At 47.6% G+C, this 26,069-nt stretch overlaps 1 protein-coding gene across 3 annotated transcripts; it reads left to right on the top strand.

Annotated features, from left to right (window-relative positions):
• The first annotated feature begins 3,336 nt into the window (after positions 1–3,336).
• Positions 3,337–25,449, top strand: S100A1 (S100 calcium binding protein A1). 3 transcript variants are annotated; one of them, XM_054995121.1, is made up of 4 exons: positions 3,357–3,461; positions 20,735–20,791; positions 21,964–22,140; positions 25,116–25,449. In XM_054995121.1, exons 3-4 carry the CDS (start codon positions 22,000–22,002, stop codon positions 25,257–25,259), a joined length of 285 nt encoding a protein of 94 aa, XP_054851096.1. In that variant the 5' UTR covers positions 3,357–3,461; positions 20,735–20,791; positions 21,964–21,999; the 3' UTR covers positions 25,260–25,449. The 3 variants fall into 3 exon arrangements, with proteins under 3 accessions (XP_054851105.1, XP_054851096.1, XP_054851114.1); XM_054995130.1 differs by lacking the exon at positions 20,735–20,791 and having other exon boundaries at positions 3,337–3,461; XM_054995139.1 differs by lacking the exons at positions 3,357–3,461; positions 20,735–20,791 and adding an exon at positions 8,173–8,195.
• Positions 25,450–26,069: the final 620 nt, after the last annotated feature.

Below are 26,069 nucleotides of genomic sequence, written 5' to 3'. Positions count from 1 at the left end.
CCTCCCCCCGCCCCCCGCCCTCCCTGGTAATCCTCTGCGAGTGACATTCGGATCCAGCCCAGGAAGCAATATCTCACAGCAGTCCACATCTCAGCCTCACCCCTGGGAGCACAGAAGGAGAGCTGTGCGAAATGCCTTGGCTCCCTTTCCAGCCTAGAAACAATGGCACTTTTTCCAGTTTAATAAAACGAGTTGAAAAACAACAAACTTCTGTGTTTGCATGCCTCACTGACATTGTCATTAGCCCCTCCCTCAAAATCCTGTCACACATTTCCACTCACGCATCCCCACAAATGTATCAAGCAGACTCCGTTCAGCCTCCCCGCCCCCTTCCTCCCCCCAATGTAATGTCAGGCAGAGGGGTGGGAATTGAACTGTGGCCCATGAATGTCTGCGAGGAGGGGGGAGGCACTGAGGACTTTCATTCTCTGATAGGCTGAGTGGCTGGCATCTGATAAGCCAGGAAGATGGGGTGCAGGTAGAAAGCTGCTGCCAGGGGGTGGGGGTTGTGTTTGCGGAAGAAGGGATGGGCTTGGCATGGGGAGGGTCTCTCAGTTCACTCTGGGGGGGCATCTCCCCAGTACAGGGACATGGCTGTCAAGGTCCGGCCCCCGCTCTCGCTTTGTAGAGATGCAGTGATGTGTTCACGTCGCACGGCAGCAAGTCTGAGCGCGCTTCTCATTCCTCTCATTTCCAAACGGCCTCCCAGCCTCCCACATGGTTCCCAATGGGCATTCCTGTCACTCATTGCTGGCCCTGCAGCCCTAATTAGTCTCCAGGTGATGGAGAAGCAGGTGGGGGGGCACCTGCTTCTCCAGAACCTGAAGACTAATTAGGGTTGCCAGTCTCCAGGTGGTAGCTGGAGATCTCCCAAAATTACAACTGCTCTCCAGGTAACAGAGATCAGCTCCCTGCTGTCTGGCCCTACTTTTCAAGGGGGGTGAAGCTTTTTCTTTCGGTGGTGGCAGCGACAGCGGGTATGTGCAGGCGCACTGAGCTGCAACCACCGGCCAGGCCGTCATCGGAAATGGGGGCTGGACGGGCGAGGGGGGGTGTTCAATATGGACCTTCACTGTCACCTCTGCCCCCCTCCCTGGGAGGGATGCCTGCCCCCTGATGGGGGCCTATTGGTGGTGGTGGGGATCGCGGCCTCCCCATTGGCTGCGCCACAGCTTTTGCCTCACCTGGAGGGAAAGCTGCTTTTGGGCCTGCTTTGAGCCCGATCGGGGCCAAAAACGGCTGGGATCAGGTCAGTGCCAGGCAAAGGAGGCTTCCCCAGCCAGGCATCAACCCAATCCCAGCAGTTTTGGCCCTGATCCCGGCCAAAACAGGCCCCAAATGGCCAAAAATTGCTGTTTGGACCCAGATCGGGGCTGAAACAGCCTGGACCAGGTTGTTGCCAAGCAGGGGAGGGTTCCCCTCCCAGCACCAACCCAATCTTGGCTGTTTCACCCCCAATCTGGGCATTTCAGCCCCAATCCAGGCCGAAACAGGCCCAAAATAATTTTGGGCCTGTTTGGGCCTGAATTGGGGCCGAAACGGCTGGGACTGGGTTGGTGCCTGGTGGGGGAACCTTCACCTGCCCAGCACCGACCTGATCCTGGCTGTTTCAGCACCAACCCCGGTGGAAACGGGCCCAAAGCGTCCAAAATTGGCTATTTTGGGCTCTTTTGGGTCCAGCTTGGGGCTGAAATGGCCTGGATCGGGTCAGTGCCAGGTGGAGGCCTGCCCAGAACCAACCTGATCCGGGCTGTTTTGGCCGCAATCCCAGCCAAAAAGAGCTCGAAATGGCCAAAAGTGGCCATTTTGGGCCCGGATTTGGACCAAAATGGCAGGGACCGGGTCAGTGCCGGGCAGGGGAGGGTTCCCCCACCCAACACCAACCTGATCTGGCCATTTCAGCCCCAATCCAGGCCGAAACAGGCCCAGAATGGCCCAAAATCAGGTGGGTGTGGCCACCAGACAAGTGACCTCTTTGGAGAACTGCTGGAACTGTCTTCCGACGCGTTCCCCCTCGAAATGAACCCTGCTTACAGGAGATGTATAATATTTAATGGATGTGTTTATTGTTATAGGAATTGTTGATTGTTTCCTGTGGACTCTGTATTGTACCACACAGTGGATATTAGGATTGTTCCTTTGTTTTGATGACTATTATACACTAGTTGAGTACTTTCAGCATGTTTGCACTTTATAAAAATCCTAAAAATTGATTTATGTTTAGTACTTTTTGTAAATTTTTCCACCCCCGGGTGATTGCTCTCTTTGGTTAGCAGATGCAGAGGAGTTAGCCGTGTTAGTCTGTGGTAGCAAAATCAAAAAGAGTCCAGTAGCACCTTTAAGACTAAGCAATTTTATTGTAGCATAAGCTTTCGAGAATCAAGTTCTCCTCGTCAGATGCATGGTACAGAGACTGGTCAAATATAGAAGAGGAGGGGGGAGGAGGGGAGGAGAGAGAAGATGCAATTAGGGGGGGAGATGGAGTGTGCAACCAAAACATTCCTTTGCTAGTAAATGTAACCATCTCCTTTTGTAATCAAAGGAGATCGATAATCGAAGGCTTATACTGCATTGGAATTGGATGGTCTAGCTGTTTTGCTGCTACAAACTAACACAGCAAACTCCTTTGAAGCCAACTTATCCCGACACCAAAAGAAGATGTTTACATTTACTAGCAAAGGAATGTTTTGGTTGCACCCTCCCTCTCCCCCCCAACTGCATCTTCTCTCTCCTCCCCTCCTCCCCCCTCCTCTTCTATATTTGACCAGTCTCTGTACCATGCATCTGACGAAGAGAACTTGATTCTCGAAAGCTTATGCTACAATAAAATTGGTTAGTCTTAAAGGTGCTACTGGACTCTTTTTGATTTGGTTAGCAGCTATGCTGTAACCGGTGGAGCCCTCTTGTATCCTGGTTTACCACTTGAAGGTTGACAACGCAAGCTGTAGGAAAGAGTTGGGGGTTCTTGGGAAAGGTAATGAGGGGTGGAGAAATCTGGACCCATCTGGTCAGAGCAAGCCTCTGAAATGGGAGGAACGGGAGTAACAAACATGGAGACGTGTTAAGATTTCTTTCAGCTCGGCAGCGGAAATTGCTGACACAGGCATGAAGCATGTTCAGTTTCAAGTTTTTCTTTTATAGTATAGAGGAAGCACCTAAAGTCTACAAAGCCATTTGAGAACAGATACTGAAAGGAACTCTTATGGGAACCTGGGCTGCTGTTTTTACTGATTTGTGCTGACTGCTGCTATTAAGTGCTGATTAGGATAGTATCGAAATATACCTGTTGCTAAAAACAGGCATGCGCTGATTTGGCTGCAGAGCGACACCAATCATATTAGAGACTGGACAGGAGTAGGGTATAAAAGGAAAGCGCAAAGAAGTAGGACTCAACTCAGTTGGGGGGACCCCAGGCGGAGAGGGCAAGCCATCTGAGATCGAGACAACAGGAGGCAAACTTGGTGAGAGTCCAGGTTTCTTTGAAATTCTTTATATCCTCTGCGTGCTTAGTAAAATGTTTCCAAAGCAGCTGCTTTAAAAACAATTACAATAAATTAAAATAACTGTTTTAAAGAGATCGTTTCAAGTGGGATTGTTGTGTTGCTCTGCAGCAGAAGAACGAGATTCGAGTCCAGTAGCACCTGAGAGCCAAGCTACAAGTGACACCTGACACAGGTTGGACACTTGTCAGCTTCCCTCAAGTTTTGATGGGGAATGTAGGTGTTCTGGTCTTGTAGCTTGGCTCTCCATTTAATTGAAGTTTACAGAGCAGCAGTCTATGGGAGGAGGAACATGCGGTCGGGAGGGGAGAACAGGCATTGAGCTCGCACCAGGAGCCCCCCTTCCCATCCGCTGGGTGTGTGTCGGGGGGATTCTGTAAACTTCAATTAAATGGAGAGCCAAGCTGCAAGACCAGGATGCCTACATTTCCCATCAAAACTTGAGGGAAGCTGACAAGTGTCCAACCTGCGTCAGGCATCACTTGTAGCTTGGCTCTCAAAGACCAAGATTTCCAGGGGGTGAGCTTTCGAGAGTCAAAGCTGACAGAGGGAACTTTGACTCTCAAAATCTTATAACCCGGGAATCTTGTTGGTCCTTACATGGACTCAGATATTATTTATTTTTAAAGCAGCATAAAAAATCACGAAGGGCAGCAGACATAATGACCAGCAATAACCAGTGTTGTGTGGCGGGCGACAGGTTGGACTGCCATTGCAGAGATTTGGGTTCAAAATTAGGGTTGCCAGCTCTGCGTTGGGAAATACCTGGAGATTTGGGGGTGGCAGAGCTAAGGTTGCCAGGGCCAGGTTGGGAAATTCCTGGAGATTTGGGGGGGCAGAGCCTGAAGAAGGTGGGGTTTGTGGAGGGGAGGGGCCTCAGTGGGGTATAATTCCATAGAATTCACCCTTCAAAGCAGCCATTTTCTCCAGGGTAACTAATCTCTGTTGCCTGGAGATCAGTTGTAATTCCGGGAGATCTCCAGCTATCACCTGGAGGCTGGCAAGCCTAGGCAGAGCCTGGGAAAAGCAGGGTTTAGAGAGGGGCTGGAGCTCAGCCGTTTATAATGCCACAGAATCCCCCCTCCAAAGCAGCCATTTTCTCCATTTGCTCTCTGTCATCTGGATATCAATTGTAAGGAGAACTCCAGGCCCTACCTGGAGGCTGGAAACTCTATTTCTAATCCTTGCTGCACAAAGCTCATAGCCCACTCACTCTCTCTCAGCCACACAGTGTTGCAAGGAGGGAGAACCGTGCCTGCCAATTTGAGATTTTTACAATACAATCCTAAACAGATTTACTCCAGTCTAACCCCATTGAAATCAATGGGCTTAAACTGGAGTAACTCTGTTTAGGACAATCAAAAAGAGTCCAGTAGCACCTTTAAGACTAACCAATTTTATTGTAGCACTGGACTCTTTTTGATTTTGCTACCACAGACTAACACGGCTAACTCCTCTGCATCTGTTTAGGACTGCATTGTTAGAGTAGCCGTAAACATCAGTGCAGAGTAGATTAGGTAACACACCAGTGCAGTAAAAGAAGAGATCAGAAGGCATTAAAAACATAAACCGCAATAAAGCCATTAAAAGAGTAACAAAGAATGGATTAAAAAACTGATAAAAAGTAACATCTCATGAAATCCTTGATTGATGGAGTGGGTGGTGGTGAATGATCTTTTTGTATTTGGTTTGTGTAGTACAGATGGAAAACACACATTAATCAGATTTAATAATGGTTGTAATCTCCATTTCAATACTGACAAATCTTGATAAAGGTTATGCTTTTTGTGCTCTGTATTTTAATAACCCTTGTAGCGCATAGTTTTTTTTAGCTCTCTTGACCTTACTACTCCCTCCCCTCCTTTTTTCTCTTCTGTACTCCTCTTTGTTTTGATAAAATAAAATAAAACTTATACAAAAAGAGCTCTGGAAAGCTCACACCCTGAAAACCTAGTTGGCCTTTAAGGTGCTACTGGACCTGAATTTTGCTCTACAAAAAGGGCAATATGAGCTGGTGTTCAGACATGAAAAGACACAGCAAATTGTTTTTCACAATTCCTCTTGGAAGGCGTTCAGTCGAGTCTCTTTTGCCTCGGCACAAGATCGTATTTTCAAAATAGGCCGAACGGAGATTAGAATAAATTTTCATTTCCGAGCACCGGGCTGGAGTTTAGTTTCTTCTTTTGTCTTTTGTTTGGATCTGTGTTTGCTTTGTGTGTGCATGCGTGTGCGTGCATGTGCGTGTGCATGCACGCATGTGCATGTGCAGGCATGCCTCTCCATTTTTTTCCAGCAGATCCAAAACAGGGCCTTTTTTGTTCATCTTTTTTAGAGGAGAGGCAAAATCCAGCATTTCAGGGACAGCGAGGACTTTATTGCTCTGACAGCCAGCCCTGGCAGTGGCAGCAAGAGACGGAGGGGTCACAGCTCAGTAACAGAGCATCTCCTTAGTATGCAGAAGGTCCCAGGTTCAATCCCCAGCATCTCCAATTAAAAGCACCTGGCAGTAGCTGATGTGAAAGACCCCTACCTGAGACCCTGTAGAGCTGCTGCCTATCTGAGTAGACAGTACTGATCTCGGAGCTGCACATGTTACGAGGGTTAGAAGGCTGCAGCTGCTCCAAAACAATAGAAAACAAAATCAGCTTGGAAAAATCTTTGCCCAAACCAGGTTACAAGGTAGCTTCCCCTCCCCGGATAACTTTGCCGCATTCACAGACCTTTCTTGGGTTGTGCACCTAGGATTGCCATCCTTTGGGTAGGTTGTGCACTTGGCAGAAGAATGCAAACTTTTGCCAAGATGGTGATTGTTGGGAACCCTGGAGACAGACACAGAGTCCGGATGATTCGAGAATGCTGTGTGTTGTCCGAAACTGGCAAAATGCATGCCACGATGACATACGGGGGAAATCCTCTGCAATGCTTCTCTGCATGCAAAGACGCACTGCGCCTTCTCCTCTGAGATCCTTTCCCAGGTATCTTTGCAACATGATTGTTGCATTGATGTCCCACTTGTTTTCCACCACGGAGCTCAAAGTAGCTGAGAAAGATTTCTCAGGAGGTCTTAGGGTTCCCAGGTCTCCTGACCCTCCCGGCAAGAGTGGGGGGAGGGTACCCAGCGCTTACCTTTTCAGCGGGGGAGGGAGCACACGCTTCGTTGCGGGTCAATTTGGGCCCCAAGCAGACCATTCAGCCCATTGGGGGCCCAAATTGGTCCTCTGCGAAATGCGGGGACACTCTTGGAGTGGTGCAATGACGTCAGTGACGTCGTCACTCTGGCCCTGGGAAGGCGCCGGGGAGGCCCGTTCCCCGCCTCTGGCAGCCAGGTAAGCAGTGGCGGGGGACAAAAGGTGGGAGTGGGGGATCTCCTGCCCCAACCAGGGGAATGGGATCCCTAGGAGTTCTTCTAGCTTGGTACTGGCCACATCCAGATGTACTTAGCTCCAATAACCCCATCCAAGAGATGCGGTACTTTTTCCCAGAGGAGCACACGTCAGCCATTTGCTTATATGGAGGAAAAATAAACAGACTTTTTTGGTAGATACCATTGAGCTGGGCCTACACCTTTTATTTACTTCATTGATACCCTGTTTTTCTCCTCAGTGAGGACCTGAAGGGTTTACATCACGCTCTGAATCTCCTCCATTTTATCCTCACAATAACCTCATGGGGTAGGCTAAGCTGAAAGCATGTGACTGGCCTAGGGTTGCCAGCCTCCAGGTAGTGGCTGGAGATCTCCCGGAATTAAAACTGGTCTCCAGGCCACAGAGATCAGTTCACCTGGAGAAAATAGCTACTTTTGGGGGGGTGGAGTCTATGGAATTATGCCATGCCAAGGTCCTTTCCCTCCCCAAACCCCACTTTCTCCAGGTTTCTCCAGGTTTCACCCCCCAGATCTCCAGGAATTTCTCAACTTGGAGCTGGCAACCCTAGACTGGCCCAAGGTCACCAAGCATTTCACAGAGAAAAAGTATTTGCAGCACCATATCCAATTCTCTACAAAATGCTATTGAAGAGTTCAGATTATGTAATCCGCCTTGAGTCTCAGTGGGAAAGCATCGCTTATGGAAATGTCCTTGACACTGTACGGAAACGTCCTTGACACTGTACGGAAACGTCCTTGCTACTGATTGTACTGATCTCACACCATGTAATCCGCCTTGAGTCTCAGTGAGAAAGGCAGACTATAAACGATACAACATAAATAAATAAGTAAATAAATAACAGCTCATCTTTGCAATCATGCAGCGGTTATTTGCGTGACCGATCCAGATCTCAGCCGTGGCAATATGCGGGGTCCCCTAGGCGCAGGGTTGATCGTTACGCATGTTTCATTGGTGCAAAGGACAGCCAGCCCTGCCCAGTTTGAAGCTGCAGCGTCTGAGCTTTAGAGGGCTTCTTGTTCTCATTTTATGATTCAGGAGCCGAGAGGTAGGGGCGTGACAGCAGAGTGCCTTTGGAGAGAGGGGTACAAGCATCCTTTGTTGCATTCGCGGCTGCTCCAGCCAGACCATAGAAGGCTAAACAAACAGACTCCTGTCCTGTGCTTTCTGTCCAATCCGCCTGCTCCCTTCATTGGTGCACTTAGGTGGGGTGGGTCTGGAGGGAGGATCCGTCCCCTGGTACTAGGCAAGATCCCTCCAGCAGGGCACCCCCAGTCCGGCTGCTTCTTGCACACCCTTCGCCTTTAACTCCGTAAGTAATTTTAATTTAAGGAAATCTGGCGGTGTTCATGATGTTGGGTACAAACATTTCTCGCCCATATTTTCTAACTGCATGTTTGGGAGGGCATTCTACTTATTTGTCTGATGTGGGTTTTTCAGAAGGTGGGTGCAAAGTGTAGCAGGCAGATCGGCAGCTGGTTAAAAAAAAGACGAAAGAAATGATCTGGAGTCAGATCACTTTCCTAGCACCGAGAAAGCCACGACTGAGGCGTACAAAGTTATAAACAGAAAGTTTAGATAAGGAGGAATTTTTCCCTCTTCCTTCCTGGTAACATTAGAACTCGGGGTCATGCAGTGAAATTGACTGGGGTGATAAGCGAGAGGACTGGTTCAGTTTGTAACCAAGCTGTGGAACTCACCACCACAAGATATGCTGATGGGCACAAGCCCAGAAAACTTTAAAGAAGGATTTGGAGGGGGAAATAAAAGGACATAATCTGTGAGTGGATAAATGATTTCTCAATGGAACCTCCATGTTCAGAGGCAACTTACCTCTGAAGACCAGATGTTTCCCAAAGGCATCCAGCTGGCTTTTGGAAGCAGGGCGCTCAGTGAGAGAGATTTGGGGAGAGGGGCAATTTTACCATGCAATTACGTGCAAGAGACTGGAAAGGAGATAGGATTAAATTTCAGAAGAAAGACGATTCAGCCTTATTAAAGGGCGGGTTGCATGAACAAAGGGAAATGACTTTGTCTTTAAAACTTCCTCTCTCTTGGATGTGGGTGGAGGGGACATGCCTGCTCCCATTAACAGATGAAGAACAGAGGCTGAGATTTACTGACTCACATATGAAATCTGAGGCTGACTAAGGATTTAAATTCCTGTGCTTAATTTCCAAACATTTGGGTTCCCACAGTTCCAACCTGAGTCTGTGCCTCGCCCTTGATGCCACTGAATGGAGGGGTGGTAGCTAGCTACTCTGCGTGTGCTCAGAGGCCCTCTGACACTTCTTAAGAGTTATCTTAGGGTACAGAATAGTAAAGAGTCCATTTGGACGGCGAAACCAGCTGGGAATGATGCATTGACTTTTGAATTGGAAAATGGAAACTTGACATTGCACATTATAAAGGCTTGTGAAGAAGCGAGGTACAGCGAAACAGGGTACCATCGAGGCCGGGATACCCGTTGCCATCCTCCTGCCAGGAGCCTCCTGGGGGAGCAGCCCGGCGGCTAGAAACATCGTTTGCCACATGTAAGCGTCTTTGCGGTTATGAATGTTCTGTGTCTCTGGAAAAGGAAAAAGAAAATAGCGTAAATGCTGTAACTTTGGGTGGATCAGATTCTTAAAATGTACACCAACTGTTTAATGAAATGTGTATGACTGTGAAAAATAAGTACTATATGGTCTTTTTGGACTGGTTGTCCTTTCTTGGTATTGTCAATTGAAGACCATTCCCTCATATAGTTGTTCTGCACCTTTAAGACTAGCCAACTTTATTGTAGGGAAAGCTTTCGAGAACCACAGCTCTCTTCATGAGATGCATCTGACGAAGAGAGCTGTGGTTCTCGAAAGCTTATGCTACAATAAAGTTGGCTAGTCTTAAAGGTGCTACTGGACTCTTTACTGTTTTGCAACCACAGACTAACTCAGCTAACCCCTCTGGATCTAGGGTACAAAGTATCCTAGAGAGACAAACCCCACTGGAAAAGACAGTAGTGCTAAGAAAAGTTGAAGGCAGTAGGAAAAGAGGAAGACCCAAAATGAGATGACTTGACTCAGTAAGGGAAGCCACAGCCTCCAATTTGCAAGGCTGTTAAAGATAGGATGTTTTGGAGGGCATTCATTCATAGGGTCACCACAAGCTTGCTGGAGACCAGAACTTTGCTAAGCAGAACCTCCATGTTCAGAGGCAGTGTACCTCAGACTACCAGTTATCAGGAATCAAACGGTGGGGAAAGTCTGTGAGGAGAGGAAAACTCTCCCCCCAAATTTAACTCAGCTGTTCTGTCACCAGTAGAGCAGAATTTCTAAGGCTGTTTTTTGTGCTACAAAATCCGTTTTCTCCACCACCTAAGAAGTGTTTTCTCTCAACTTGAATCCTTCCGCTCCGCCCCTCCTCTTCCCTCCCCATTCACCTTTCCAAAATCCCAAGGGTAGAGGGGTGGGGCTATGCATCACTCCCACCACTGGACGAGGAACTGAATAAGTTCTCTGTCTTACCAGCTGCCGGCAGCCTTCTCCTCCCTCCCCTCCTTGGTCAGCCAGAGAACAAGAGAAGAATGAACTGTACAGAAGGAATATTTATGGAGAATGGGTGGATTCAGTCTGAGCTGGATCGCAGTATTTGTGTACATGATGCTTAAATCAGAGCAAGCCTCATAAATCCCCATGGCTGTGGCAACCTTGCTGACGGGACTCATGTCTGGCTCTGGTCTGTACCTCTGCGGCCTGCCCCAGTTTTCTGGAATATCAAACCACTACATTGCTCCTCGGTGTGCATTTTAAACACTGCTTACATGAGCGGCTATCTGCCATTCTTCAACTCGCTCCGCACGTCTCTAGCAGCTAACTCTTCGAGTAGAGCAGCCGGATAACTGCATCTGCTCTGCAGGACACACGTACATCACTGTGAGCGCATGAAAAGTAAGGTGTCGTGCAGCGCATAGCCAGTCATTTCCCTTGCCATAGGTGCCGAGGACTGGTTATGAAATTAAACGAGGACAAGCCTTTATCCTGAGTGATGGGTTCTGGGGAGGCAGTCGCTTTTGCCGCCATCTCACAGTTAACCCTTTACACAGTTTGCCAGCCATCTTTATCAACACCATGTATCAAGCTGCACATGCCCAATAGGGCTTCTTGAACTCGTGCAAGAGTTCAGGAAGCCCTACTGGGCATGCATGGTCTGCCATGCCATGTTGAAAGACCCCTGGCAAACAAGGCAGGGAGGAGGGACAGCTGCTCTGGCTCCTGGGTGGCGTGGTGCCATGCGGAGCACATCAATAGGAAGCCGTCCCAGAGGGGGAAGTAGTTAAAGCCCACTTTCCTAAGATTTCCATGGCAAAAGTCTTGAACCTTAACACATTTGTTATTGATCCAGAGGAGTTGGCCATGTTAGATTGTAGTAGCAAAATAGTAAAGAGTCCAGTAGCACCTTTAAGACTAACCAACTTTATTGTAAGCATCTGATGCAGGGCTCATTTTGAGGGGGAACGCGCTGGAACGCAGTTCCGGCAGTTCCCCAAAGAGGTCACATGTCAGGTGGCCCCGCCCTCCTGACTCTCAGCCATTTTGGGCCCGTTTTGTCCTGGATTGGGGCCAAAACAGCCCGGATTGGGCCTCTGACGGGTGGTGGATCACTCTCCTGTTCAGCAGCGGCCCAATCCCGACCTTTTTGGGCCCCTTTTCGGCCATTTTCAGCCCCTTTTGCCATTTTGGGCCCAATTTCAGTCCTGAATGGCTAGGATTGGGTCCAAAACAGCCAGGATAGGTGATGTCAGGGGGGTGGCATATGCAAACCAGTTATGCTAATGACACATTTCCAGTGATGGCAATAGACGTGACATATGCTAATGAGTTATGCTAATGAGTTCCTCCAGCTTTTTCTACAAAATGACCCCTGATCTGATGCATCTGACGAAGAGAGCTGTGGCTCTCGAAAGCTTATGCTACTATGAAGTTGGTTAGTCTTCAAGATGCTACTGGACTCTTTATATTTGTTATTGCAAACTGTCACTTTTCTAGAAAACCTACAGCTTTTATTTTTTTCATTCATAACTGATTCACACAATATATGATAGGTTTTTTTAATGGAGGAGCAAAAAGGTGTAATTAAACTGAAAAATTATAGTACATAAGAAGAACCATGTTAGATCAGGCTCAAAGTCCATCTAGGTCAGCATCCTGTTTCCCAAAGTGGCCAGACATATGCCTCTAGAAAGTCCACAAGAAGGGCATGAAAGAAACAGCCTTCCCCTACAGCGTCCTGAGTCCCCACACAGCTACTGGTACTCAAAGATACACTGCCTTGGAACATGGAGGATGCATATAACTATCCAGACTGACAGCCATTGAACTTCCTCCTCCATAAATTTGTCTAATTCTTTTTGGGACCAATTTAAACTAGTGGCCATCACTAAATTTTGTGGCAGTGAGTTCCTAATGGTCATAATTGGTGGCAGCGCCACAATATGAAAAGAAAACCCACAACTAGTTGGTCCCACACAAAAATACCATAGTATAATACAATATTTTATTATTTTGTGAGGAATTACAATAAAATTCCAGTCAGAAATGGCACTAAGGAAAGACCAGGGCTTTTTTTCAGGGGGAACGCGGGGGAACGGAGTTCCGGAACCTCTTGAAAATGGTCACATGGCTGGTGGCCCCGCCCCCTGATCTCCAGACAGAGGGGAGTTGAGATTGCCCTCTGCGCCGCTCAGCAGCATGGAGGGCAATCTCAACTCCCCTCTGTCTGGAGATCAGGTGGCGGGGCCACCAGCCATGTTACCATTTTCTCCGAGGGCAACCCACTGAGTTCCACCACCTCTTTTCCCAGAAAAAAAGTCCTGGGAAAGACTTTCTATTATCTGTCCAGAACGTATGGCTCAGTGGGTGAGCCTGAATTGTAATAATATGGGGAAATGGAAGAGGGAAAGGTCAGTAGACATTTTCTCCCTACTATGCATAATTTTATAATTATCTGCTCAACCTTTTTCTTAACTGAAAAGCCCCAAACTCTTTAGCCTGAGTACTTCCCAAAAGGCCAGATTTGGCCCAAGGACATCCGCTGCCGATCCCTACGTTAGCGTGCCTGGCAGGTGTGCCTTGATAAGAAATGATAAATCAATACCACAGAAATGACGGTGGTAAATAAAAACAATTTACTTATTTCATTGAATATGCATAAAGGGCCAGGCACAAGGCTGGGCAGCATTCCAGAAGGTCATTCCATTCTGGAAAAACGACAGGCCATTCCACAAGCACGCAGCACAATTGCACAACTGTTTGGAGAAGGATGCAAAGGAAGAATTCAGACGGAGGTGGAATTCAGAGAAATGGAATGCAGGCATGTCCCAAGTCACGAGTTCACATCTAGGTTCTTGCAAAAATCATTGTGGAGCGATCAGGAACCAGGCAGAAATTCTCATAGAGGGTTTTTTTTAAAAATGCAGCTGATATTGCAGCTCACATCCCCCACTAGTGGCCGATGGCTAGTACTTCACATTTATTTTAGCATGCCCCTTATGCCTGATGCTGCGTGGAACACCAATGTGGTATAGCAGTCTTTCAAGTAAAACCCACAAAAATGTTTATTACTCCTTCCACCCTCACCCACTATGTGAATATTTAAATGTATGGTTTAAATTGTAGGGTGTCTTTGCCTGGTTACCTGGAGGCAATTTTGACTTACCACAGGTGACTACACAATTCAGATGTGCCCAGAAAGACTTGTTCTCAGCAAAATGGGCCTGATATTTTTTTAAAAAATAGGTGGATAAGGAAATTCTAGTAGTAAGGATGAAACAAAGTACTAAGAAAATTATCAATGCTTGAGGACAAAAGTCTAGAAATTGCACCCTGTAACCAAACCATCTACACAATTAATCCAGCATTACTGTTATTAACATAGCAACCACTTTATCTAGAAGCTGGCATAATTAACTGATATTATTATTAATATTATTATTTCACATTGGCAGACTATTGGACTATTGCATTTGCAAACTAAATAAAATAATAACAATTAATAATAATAATAAATTAAACATTCAGGCAATAGCAGCATAGACAGGGTAACAATTGGACAGTTTCAAACAGTTGCAGTATTGGAAAAATGCACATACTACGGCAATATCTCACTAACTCTTAGATTTGGTTTAAATCCGAGTCAGTGAAGGACCAAAAAGTTCCAGCCCAAACATCTGGTGGACTGTAATAACATCAAATAACAACAACAACATTTTTAAAAATAACAATAATAATATAGCATCACTGGTGTGCATGTCTCTGCCCTGAAGCACTTACAATCTAATTACAATCTTTTTTTTAATTAAACATTTTATTAATAAAAAGCATACAATAAATTACAAGATAGCCTAGATTAACAAGTAACAATTGCTAACTAAAACACAACCAATAACCAAATAACAATACTATATACAATGTAAAGTAACAGTGAAAAGGCTTAAATTCTAAGAACTACATTATAGCAATTCAAAAACAGATTTGTGAAACTTTGATACAGCCCAGATATTATTGTTTTCCAGATATTCAAAGAATGGAGACCATTTCTCCTGAAAATTAGTGCTTTTGGGAAAGTGCTCGGCTTGATAAATTTTGTCACTCAATTTTTCCGTAATGAAATGATCCCAGGGCCGTTTCCAGACGGCTTACCTTCTGTCGCTCCATGCTGCAATGTCGTGGCTCGTGCTGGAGAAAACGCGAAATAGCGTGTTTTCTCGCACGAGTTTTGCGCAACATCGCGCAAAACTCGCACGAGAAAACGCGATATTTCGCGTTCGCCACAGCACGAGCCGCGGCGTTGCGGCATGGAGCGGCAGAAGGTAAGCTGTCTGGAAACAACCCAGATCTTGTTACAATCTTTTAAAGAGAATAAAGGAAAAAGGAAGGGGAAATCTTACATCCCAAAAGTTGGGGCAACCACAACAGATTGTTCCCAGTGCTTAAAAGGCAGCAGAGAAGGAACTAGAGCGGATCTCCCTCGGGAGAGAATTCCAGAAACGCAACGCCACCAAAGGCCCTTTTCCTAGTCACCATCCAATAGGCCTCAGGTGAGGATACTTGAAGAAGGCCCTCCAGAGTAGATATCAGCAGGAAGGCAGGGTCACATGTTTGGAAAATGGACCTTCTGGCCCCAGGGTCTGCAAAAGGATGTGCGGAGCCTGTTAGGGTTGCTCAGACAGTCATCTTACAAACTGCTCCGAGGCCCACTCTGTCCTTTATTTTCATCTTGCGTCTCTGGGAAGGGAGGCTTTGTGTTAAAAGTAGGTTCCAGGTAGGGAAAGCTGTACCGATTGAATTTCTGTCTGCCAGAGTGACCAGTTACAAGCAATACTACTGCCAACTGAAAAAGATTTCATCAGCTACTGACCTGGCCTTGATTTGCCACAAGCAAGTCAGCACATAATGGCTTCTAAACATGACTGCGCAGGCAGGACGCATGTGTCCATAACACCCCACGTCTCCTATATCCCAGCCGCCAACAGTTGCTAACCATTAGGCATTTTACCTATTAGGGTGGTCAAACTGCAGGTATGGGTTGGAGTTCTCCCAGAATTAAAACTAATCTCCAGATCAACAGAAATCAGCCCCCCTTGAGAAAATGGCAGCTTAGGAGGGTAGACTATGGCATCACATCTTCGCTGAGCTCCCATTCTTCCATAGGGTTGAAACATCCAGGAAGTGCCTGGAGTTCTTCCAGGATCACAACTGATTTCCAGACTACCCAGATCAGTTGTTCCCCCAGAGAAAATGGCCGCTTCAAAGGATCGACTCGCATCCCTACCCATATTCTGCCCTTCCCTTGTACTGCCCTCCAATCTCCAGGAATTTCCCAAGCTGGAGTTAGCAACCCTATTGATTGCTATTTTTACTTCAGGTTCAAGTGTGTTTTTTTAATAAATAACTTCAGTTATTTGGGAAGTTACAATTGTTTGTTTCTTGGCCTCCAAATCCTGATCTATAAGGCCCCGATATACAAAAATCCAACAGGCCCTTGTCCTCAAATAGGGTTCCCAACTCTGGGTTGGGAAATTCCTGGAGATCTGGGGGCGGAGCCTGGGGAAGGATATCAGCGGAATATAACGTCCCCTTCCAATGCAGCCATTTTCTCCAGGGGGACTGATCTCTGCAGTCTGGAGATCAGTTGTAATTCGAGGAGCTCTCCAGGGCCCACCTGGAGGTTGGCATGCCTACCCTCAAACCACCAGGGTTCAACCCCTGACATGCCAAAGAACTAAGGTTGCCAGTTCCCCAAATGGGCCCAATTTGGAAGCACTTCGGAAGCAATTCGGAAGCAATTCGGGAGGGCCCTGGAGAGCTCCTGTGCTTTACAGTAGGCCAATTTAGGCCCCAAATGAGCCGAATTCGGCCCCACAAGAACACTCCCAGGGGAAACACGAGGCCCTGAACGATGACATCACTTCCCAGAAGTGACATCATCGCATGCCACCATCCAAAAAGGCGAGTGCTAGGCCTCCCGCCCGGAGGGTGAGGGGACCTTGCAACCCTACAAAGAACTCCCCGGGTTCTATCCCCAGACCATTCAAAATGACACTCTGGTTTTAATTTCTTGATTTGGCACGTTTAAAATCACCATGGCAGCCTCACCCACTTGTTAATCAACTGCCCACGAGATTCAGGGTTTGGTCTTGACTCAATGGAAGAGTGACAACTAATCACAAGCCGAACCACACCCCAGGGTTTCCTCTGACGTTTTCCATGCGCAGGGATGGGGAGGCCCCGGCCTGACTGACGTGGGCCGACTCCAGCTTTGTGCCACGAAGGGCATTAAACGGCATGACTTTACGCCTTCCGGTGATGCAAACCCGACCCAGGGAAGCACAATGACAAAACATAATTCATTACCTCCCCCTGTGCAAGATTAATGCAGAGGACAGTTTATTCTTCCCCCCAGCGCCAAGCCTGTAACAAGACCCAAGGTAGGTTTATCGGACCTGCTTGTCCCGTCTCCAGGCCCGGAATCCGGTTTCGCAGCTCCTCCGTTTCCACAGCAACCATTGAGGAAGGAATGTTTTCATTCGACAAGGGACCTTTTTATACCCATGTCACCTCCAGTCAGGTGGGCCTCAGATGCGTTACCTGAGAAGTCTCCGCTGACAGCTCCCATTGCGTGAGTGGAGCCAGCAAAGATACATGATAGCGGGTCTCTTATCAGAAGGATAAGGTTCTCTTGCCAGTCACTGCAGAAATCATTCTCAAGGTATTAATAGCCCATACGCTGACATAGGCCCTGGGGAATAACACCTGTCTGGCACACCACCGCTGAGATTTTGCAAACTACTTCCATTTCCAGAGGCAATGTTTCATCTGGGATCCCTGTTTACCAGGGACGGCCCTATCTTCGGGTTCCGGTCTCTGGTAAAATCACTGCTCCTATTTTCCTACACTTGGGAAAAATAGGAAGAGACTCTTAAAAACAACGTGTTTTTTATTTATGCGTCAGTTTAATTTTAAATATTTGATCTCACTTCTCACAGAGAAAGGGAGAGAGCAGAGTCATACTGATAAAATGAGGCAATATTAAGCATAATAACAATAATTAACACCCATAGGAAACCCAGGGGAATAAAATATTCAGTTCATCCACAGAAAGAAAGCTTTATCAGATGTGTAATCCTAAGCATGTGTATTCAGAAGTCTTACTGAGCTGAATGAGACTTACTCTCTAGTAAATTGTGTTTAGGACTGCAAAGCAATTTTCTCCAGGCTAGTTTGGCCAGGGATCCCGGGAGTTTCTTGCCATCTTCTGGACATGGAGCAGAGGTCGCTGGGGATGTGGAGAGGGAGGTAGTTGTGAATTTCCTGCATTGTGCGGGGGGGTTGGACTAGATGACCCTGGAGATGCCATCCAACTCTATGAAAGCCGTGTGATGAGACTGTAATCTGGAGAACCGGGTTTGATTCCCCACTCCTTCGCTTGAAACCAGCTGGGTGACCTTGGGTCAGTCACAGCTCTCCGGAGCTCTCTCAGCCCCACCCACCTCACAGGTAGGGTTGCCAGCCTCCAGGTAGTGGCTGGAGATCTCCCGAAATTACAACTGGTCTCCAGGCCACAGAGATCAGTTCACTTGGAGAAAATGGCTACTTTTGGGGGTGGACTCTATGGAATTATGCCATGCCAAGGTCCTTTCCCTCCCCAAACACCACTTTCTCCAGGTTTCACTCCCCAGATCTCCAGGAATTTCCCAACTTGGAGCTGGCAGCCCTATCACAGGGTAAATGTTGTGGGGATAATAATAACATACTTTGTAAACCACTCTGAGTGGGTATTATCCTGAAGGGTGGTATATAAATCAAATGTTGTTGTTGTTAGTCTATGAAAAATACACACAAAGTAAGCAAGCTCTGTGCCTAACATCTAGGGTTGCCAACTTCAGCCTGGGAAATTCTGGGAGATTTGGAGGAGAGAATTTGGGGAGAAATTTCCCCTAGAATTTATGTTATACCCATAAGCTGCTGTTTTCTCCCTGGGAACTGATCTTGATAGTCTGGAGATCAGCTGTAATTCTGGGAGGACTCTAGGCCCCACCTTGGCAACCCTCTTGCCATCTTAAACAAAATTTAACTCGGCTTAGGATGGCACAGTAAGCCTAGCAAATTTCATAACTGCTACCTATTTGACTTGAAAATCCTCATTTTGGAGTCAATTGACATATTGATTAAAATATGTCATACATAATAAGGAGCCTCCAGGGCCCACAAATATCGTGTAATATCTACGGTAGAAATGACCCTCTGACAGGATAACTTTTACATGTCCTATGCAAAACCGAATTATTCAAGAGAGCTTTTTGCACAGGTCACAGGATTGGTGCTCTAAGGGAATGGTTTTGGTCAGGGCTCATTTCGAGGGGGAACGCACAGGACGGCAGTTCCGCCAGTTCCCCAAAGAGGTCACATGACTGGTGGCCCCACCCACCTGACTCTCAGCCATTTTGGGCCTGTTTCGGCCTGGATTGGTCCCGAAACGGCCTGGATCGGGCCTCTTATGGGTGCTGGATCACTCTCCTACTCAGCAGCAGCCCAATCCTGACCATTTTGGGCCCCTTTTCAGCCAGAATGGCAATGGGTGTGGCATATGCTAATGAGTTATGCTAATGAGTTCCTCCTGCTCTTTTTCTACAAAATGACCCCTGGTTTTGGTAAAGCGATGGGCGTGGTAGACTATGTCATGTTAAATTGCTTATGTCTTCTTTCGGCATTGTTTTGGCTACGTATCGGATTTTTGTTTCCCCTAGACATTGATCGTATTGACTTACACTGTGCGATCTGTCCTGAGTCTCAGCGAGAAAGGCAACCTATAAATAATGTAAATAAATAAATAAATAAAGCAAAAGTGTCGTCTGCACCTCTTTGGTTAGAGTTATTGCCCCATCCCTGAAAATGCCCTCGCCCAAGCTAAAGGGGAGTGGACTAACTTGAGACAGAGCACAGTGAAACAAAAATTCTCCCTGATGTAAATTGAACCCACGAGTCTGCATTTTCACACCAATTTCTATTTATATGGGGGGGGGGATTTTCCCTGTTAAATGTGTGTGCAACTTACAACACCATCCTAAGCAATCAACGGGCTTAAAAGGTTGTAATTCTGCTTCGAATGGCACTGTTAAACACTCTTCTTGTACTGGACACATACTGATGATACAGAAATAGCATCCAATGTAAAACTGGTGAGGAAAACGATGTGAAGACGGCACAAAAAGAAACAAACGAGTTGGGAACCCCAACAACAAAAATGTATGAGATGGAAAAGGGATGGTGTGACACCAACAGCATATGAAATGTTAAAAAAAGAAAGGGAGCTGATTTGTATATCCCAGCTAAAGTTAAACAGGCCACCCCCCACACGTGGTGCAGAGGGAATCCCAATGCCTGGGAAAGCCCCTGTCTTTGAGAAATGTGCAAGCACGCACCAAAGGTGGGTTTTACAGAGAAGGTCTTTAGCATCAGATATTAACTGTCAGGAAGCTGGAGTTGCAATTATTCAGATTTAAGCCCAGGCAACCCTTTTTGGCCTGATTTCCAGAAAACACAAATCTAAAACTGTAAAGGTGTTGGTATGCCAACAAGGGGAGGGGGCAGGGGAAGAGTTATACTTGGCCAGAAACGGTGGAATGAAGCCATGCCTCCGTGCTGCTGCCAGTACAACATAGTCTGGTTGCCAGTACGACATAACGCCTGCCTCTATTTTAGCCCTTTGTCTCCAAGAAATAAATCTCTGAGTGGATGGTGGATGCCTCTTTGCATACATGCATGTAAACACAATCGCATACACACTACAGTGCCACACAGTGTTCAGTCAGACACGTCACAGCTGGTAAAGATAATGTCCAGACATGGGTTTCTAGTTCAGCAGACAGTAGGCCTAAGAGAGATTGCATACAGTTGCGTGCTTCTTTGATTTGTACCGATTGCTGAATCCAACTTTCCTTCTAAGAACAGATCACGCCCTGCCCTGATGAGCCTTTGTGTCCAACAGGGAGCATGAGTTCTGTGTATGTCTGTGTGATATATTCAACAGGGTGTGTGTGAGGAGGTCTCCGTTCGCAACACGTCAAAAAAATTCCGCTGTATGCATAGCCTCACCCTGAGATTAGCAGGTACACATTCGAAAAAATCCCAAAAATCCATCCACACAGACTTCTCCCCACATCTCTGTCCCTTTAAATTCGGACACTTCCTGCCCAGTTTGTTCTTTGAGACTGTCCGGCTGCTAGTATCGGATTCTTCCACGAGACGAGAAAGGGGAGGGAGCTCAGATCTTATTTAAAGCCACTGACCAACTATTTTGGGCTTACTTTGTCAGAGACTGAGGCAAGGCAGCTGGCGATACAAACAAGACGATCCAGGAATAAGAGGGCAGGTGAGAAAAGAGGGACTGGAAACCCATCCAGGTGGGGGGGGGGGGCAGATGAACAAGAGTGGTGACGGAACTGTGGAGGTCTGGAGAGGATGGCAAGTGAGTGCAAGGGACTTGAAGGATGTAACAGTTGACTTCAAGGGCTAGGTGGTTATGTTACCAAAGACAGAAAACAGAGGCCTGTATGAATTATACAGTGGCTGCACAGTCTTTCTCCCTTGCTGCTTGGAACTCCTTGGCATTCTCCCTCACTGCCCTTCATTCCTGCAACACTCCGCCATGCTTCCTCACTGCCCCTCATGTCTGGAATTCCATTCTCCCTCACTGGCTCTTATGCCTGGAATTCCATGGCATTCTCCCTCACTGCAACTCCCTTCCATTCTCCCTCACTGGCCCTTATGCCTGGAACTCCTTGGCATTCTCCCTCACTGCCCTTCCTTCCTGGAACTCCCTGCCATTTTCCCTCACTACCCCTTATGCTTGAAACTCTCTCAGAATACCTGCATGGTGCCTACCTCTCTCTCTTCTGTCATACCTGTCCTCAAACTGTAACTAAGCTTTAGTGCAAGTATTTGTGTTTGTAGAGTGCTTTGGGGTGGGTGGTGATTTGTTTCTTTTTATACCACCATTCTTCCAAATAGCAGCAGCAGCTTTCTATTTATACACCACCCTTCAGGACAACTTAATGCCCACTCAGGTTTACAAAGTGTGTTGTTATTATTATCCTCATGACAATCACCCTGTGAGGTGGGTGGGGCAGAGAGAACTGTGACTGGCCCAAGGTCACCCAGCTGGCTTCAAGCAGAAGAATCAAACCCGGTTCTCCAGATTAGAGTCCTGCCACTCTTAACCACTACACCAAACCCCTCCAAGAGGTTCAGGGCAATATACACATGGGCTCCTCTTCTCCATATTTATTTTCACAACAACTCTGTGAGGTAATTTAAGCTGAGAGATGGTAACTGGTCCAAAGATTATCCCATGAGTCTCCATGGCTAAGTAAGGACAGAAGAGGTTGTAGTCCAATTATCCACTACAGCACACTGTCTGGTTTAAAGATATTTAGTGAAGCAAGCAAGAGCACTGGGCGGTTCTCACCTTGTGGTGGCTTGTCCCTGTTATACAGTTCTGTACATACAGAGGACCCTCTCTCAGTAATCTCCATTCATCTGCAGGTCCAGTTCCTTCGGTGGGCTACTCTTTCCTCAGCAATGGCATCACAACTGGAAAGCGCAGTGGAAGGACTCATTGCCGTCTTCCACAACTACTCGGGCAAGGAGGGTGACAAGTACAAGCTGAACAAAAAGGAGCTGAAGGAGCTACTGCAAACCGAGCTTGGTACTCTTCTGGAGGTACGGAGAGGAACCCGGCGCCTTCCGCATACTCTCGCAAGCCCCAAACACTACCCTGGGCCCCCTAAGTTCCAATCCGGAGACTTTCAACTTGGCAGTCTAAAAGAAAGCGAGATCCAGTGGGCAATTTGCGGGCCCCTCAACAAGATAAGGGAGACCAGCTCCTACTTTTGAACACGCCCCATGTCAGGAGTTGGCATCAGGCAGGGCTGGGCCTACTTGGCACCCTAGCAACTGCCCAGACGTGCCAGCCACTGACAGTGGATCTGCTCCAAATTGGAGGCTACCCAACCCCTCATGCTGAGGAAGAGTATCAGTAGCTGCTGGCCCCAGCCAGTGGGGATAGCTGAACCGCTGGTGGTTCACTTCTCCAGCCGCTCAGGACATCGCAACTTTGAGTGGAGAGACCCCCTGCATGGTGTTCTGACGAGGGCCCCCCATCAAATCACAGAGCCAGTTTTGAAACCATTCCGTTTTGGGATTGATGCCTGGTGCCCCCCCCCCCCGCCAACCCACCAATGCTCATGTCTCAGCTTCCTTTTCAACTGAGGGTTGCCAACTCCACGTTGGGAAATTCCCACCCTCCAAAGCTGTCTTTTTCTCCTGGGCAACCGAGTTCTGCAGCCAGGAGATCCGTTGTAATTCTGGGAGATCACACCTTGAGGTTGGCAACCACAATTGTAATGCATTCTGCACAGCACAGTGCCTTCCTCACTCACACACACACACACGAGCACACGTGCATTCCCTACCCAGTTCTCTGGGATCGAGGGCTAGGAGGACCCAGAAGGCCACTGCTCTCCGTCCCAGATCTCTCCAATCAGGACATGAGAGAGATTCCCCGGAAGGCCTCTGTAGGATCAAAGGGCAGCCTGTCTCCCATTTCCCACTGGAAACAGGCCAAATATCCAGCAGGTGCTTACCTGGCTTATCTCGGATGCCAGCCCCGGATTGGCCCATGGTAGAGTTGCCAACTCCAGCTTGGGAAATCCCTGGAGATTTGGAAGCAGAGCCTAGGAAGGGCAGTTTGGGGCAGGGGAGGGAGCTCATCGGGTGTGTGATCCCCTAGATTCTGGCCTTTGAAGCAGCCATTTTTCTCCAGAGGAACTGATCTCCGCAATCTGGAGATCAGTTGTAATCCCAGAAGAATTCCAGGTCCCACCATGATGATAGCAACCCTACCATCGATGAGTCTCTCTACAAGAGGCATCTTACACGAGGAAGCTCAAGTGTAGGGAGACGCAATGTTAGATGGGAACCGTAGTTTAAAAAGATTTCATCGCTCTGCACAGAGCCAGCAGAGATTGCTCTTCAGAGGGTATATTAATTTCATCTTCCCCGCCCTGAAGGTTCTGTCAATTTCACCTCCCCTTTGGCTCTGACTTTTTAAACTATGCTTCCCAGCTAACATTGCATTACTTCTATACTTGAGCTTCCTTGTGTAAGATGCCTCGTGTAGAGAGACTCATTCTTTCATTTGGGGGGGGGGGTTTGAGAGAGAGCAAGCAAAAGACAAAGTTGAGGAAATGAGCAGATTTAAAGCGGGGCAATTTATTTCTCATTGGAACAAGACTAAAGAAGGCCTTTTTTCAAATGTGCTCCAACATTTCATATGCATGTTTTAAAAACTTTCATGCCAAGAATCACTTTGCGAGCCTCGGCTGCTGGCAGCCTTACCCTGAGCTGACAGTCTCAGCCCCCTGCTGTCTTCATTTCCTCTGCAATAGATCTCTTCCTTTCTTTTAAAAGCCAAGAGAGTTTGGCTCCTTAGATAATGAATATGCTAGATAAGCTATCCATTTTTATCTCTCCCCCTCCCCACATTGCTGTTATGTCTTCACAACATCCTTGTGGGGTAGCTGAGAAGGAGACTGAGCCCTACGAGGAAAGGCTGAGGGCCTTGGGAAAGTTTAGTTTGGAGGAGATTGAGGGGGGACATGATTGCTCTCTTTAAATATCTGAAAGGCTGTCATTTGGAGAAGGGCAAGGAGCTGTTCCAGTTGGCAGCAGAGGATAGAACTTGAAGCAACGGGCTTAAATTACATGCAGAAAGGTACCGGCTGGATATTTTCACGGTCATAGTAGTTCAGAGGTGGTCTCAGCTGCCTAGGGAGGTGGTGAGCTCCCCTTCACGGACAGTTTTCAAGAAGAGGCTGGATGAATCTTTGTTAGGGATGCTTTAGACTCATCCTGCATTGGGCAGGGGGTTGGACTAGAAGGTCTGTACGGCCCCTTCCAACTCTGCGATTCTGTGATTCTGAGAATTATTCGGCCAGGGTCACCCAGCGAGTAGCATGTTCGAGTAGGGATTTGATCCCAGATCTCTCAGGGCCTAGTCTACACTCTAACCACTATATCTCGCTGCTTCTCCTATGATAGATGACTACCAGTGGAAAATGTACTTCAGCAGCCTACAGGTGTTAAATGGCATCTTAGTGCTGACGCACTCGCATTGACATCAACAGCAAGACGCTTCCGCTCAGAGATTTAACTTCCCAACAAAGCGGGATTAACCCTGAAGAACGACAACACTAGTAACTCATGCTCAGAAAATGATGGCATTCCCCCAGGGGGAAGAAAATAGGGCCAACGCTTGACCAGGTCCAGAAAGCAAGGACTGCCTCTGGTCTGTGGAGAAACGGTTAGAGAGTTGGACTAGGATTGGGAGACCTGGGTTCGAATTCCCACAGAGTCCTTAAGATTAACAGAGAATCTTCATCCACCCTCTCCCCCTTTCCCTCTCTCTCTCTTGCCAGACCTTCCTCACAGGGCTGATAAGAATGGAAAACCCGTGCATAGTCTTTAAAAGGATAGAATTTTAAAAGTGTATGATCACCCTAAAGACAGGGGGGTGGGGGATGAAATCAAATTAAGCGGCTTCTTTGCTGCCGTCTGAGTAAAGGCGGGCCCGGGGTCTGAGAAGGCTCTCGATCGGTCACGCCAGAACCCCTCTCACTGTGTGTTCTGCATTACAGAACCCGAAGGACACGAGCGCCGTAGACAACATCATGCATGACCTGGATGAGAACGGTGACGGAGAGGTGGACTTCCAGGAGTTTGTGGTCATGGTGGCGGCCCTGACCGTGGCTTGCAATGAATTTTTCTGCGAGGACACCTGAGGAATTCGAGGAAGGCCACCAGCAGGCCCGATCTGGGAGTGGCTGAGTCACAGAGCCCCACATGTACCCCGCCCTCTCCCACCCAGGCCCTCTGCTAGCCCTGCAGCTTTCCCCTCCAGTTCGGCGTAAAGCAAGTACCATGTTATCAACCGTTGTGACGGCAATGCTTATTAAAGCCACTCTGCCTGCACTTGGCCTGTCCTCTTTTCTCTGGGGGTGCGACGAGGAACCTGGAGAAGGAGAGGGATGGCGGGGGGGGAGGTTAGGAAAGAGACTTTGTGGAGAACATTTCATTGATGAAAATAAAGGGCACGTTTCTAACACAGGGATCCCTACCCCTCCACACACACTATTTCACATCAGCAAAGCCCCCTTCTTTAATCTTGCATTCATTGGCTTCTGAGGCTGATAGCAGCGGCCCTGTGAGAAGGTCCCGGATTCTATCCCTGGCAATGCCCAGCTGAAAGGATCTCAGAAAACACAAACCTGGAAGGTCAGGTGACTAGGGTTGCCAGGGCTGGAAATTCCTGGAGATATGGGGGGCTGGAAAGGGCAGGGTTTAGGGGGAGGAGAGACCTCAGTGGTGTATAAGGCCATAGCATCCACTCTCCAAAGCAGCTTTTTTCTCCAGGGGAATTGATCTCTATGGCCTGGAGATGAGTTGTAATTCCAGGAGATCTCCAGATCCCACCTGGAGGCTGGCAACCCTTCTCCACTGACTGGAAATGGCCTCATTCAATAGAAAGCTTCAGCCCTTTTTTCCACTGGTTTCAAAGCAGAGATAATCTTTGGGGTTCAAGGATAACTGCA

The sequence above is a fragment of the Eublepharis macularius genome, chromosome 1, assembly GCF_028583425.1.
Source record: "Eublepharis macularius isolate TG4126 chromosome 1, MPM_Emac_v1.0, whole genome shotgun sequence".
Classification (NCBI taxonomy): Eukaryota; Metazoa; Chordata; class Lepidosauria; order Squamata; family Eublepharidae; genus Eublepharis; species Eublepharis macularius.
Note: the sequence above shows the minus strand (reverse complement) of the source record. Positions and strands in the feature narration are given on the sequence as shown.

Excerpts from the sequence above, each read along its gene's own strand:
- S100A1 (XM_054995130.1), top strand. The coding sequence starts at position 22,000 with ATGGCATCACAACTGGAAAGCGCAGTGGAAGGACTCATTGCCGTCTTC. Across the intron at positions 22,141-25,115 it reads AGCTTGGTACTCTTCTGGAG|AACCCGAAGGACACGAGCGC; the intron begins GTACGGAGAGGA and ends TCTGCATTACAG.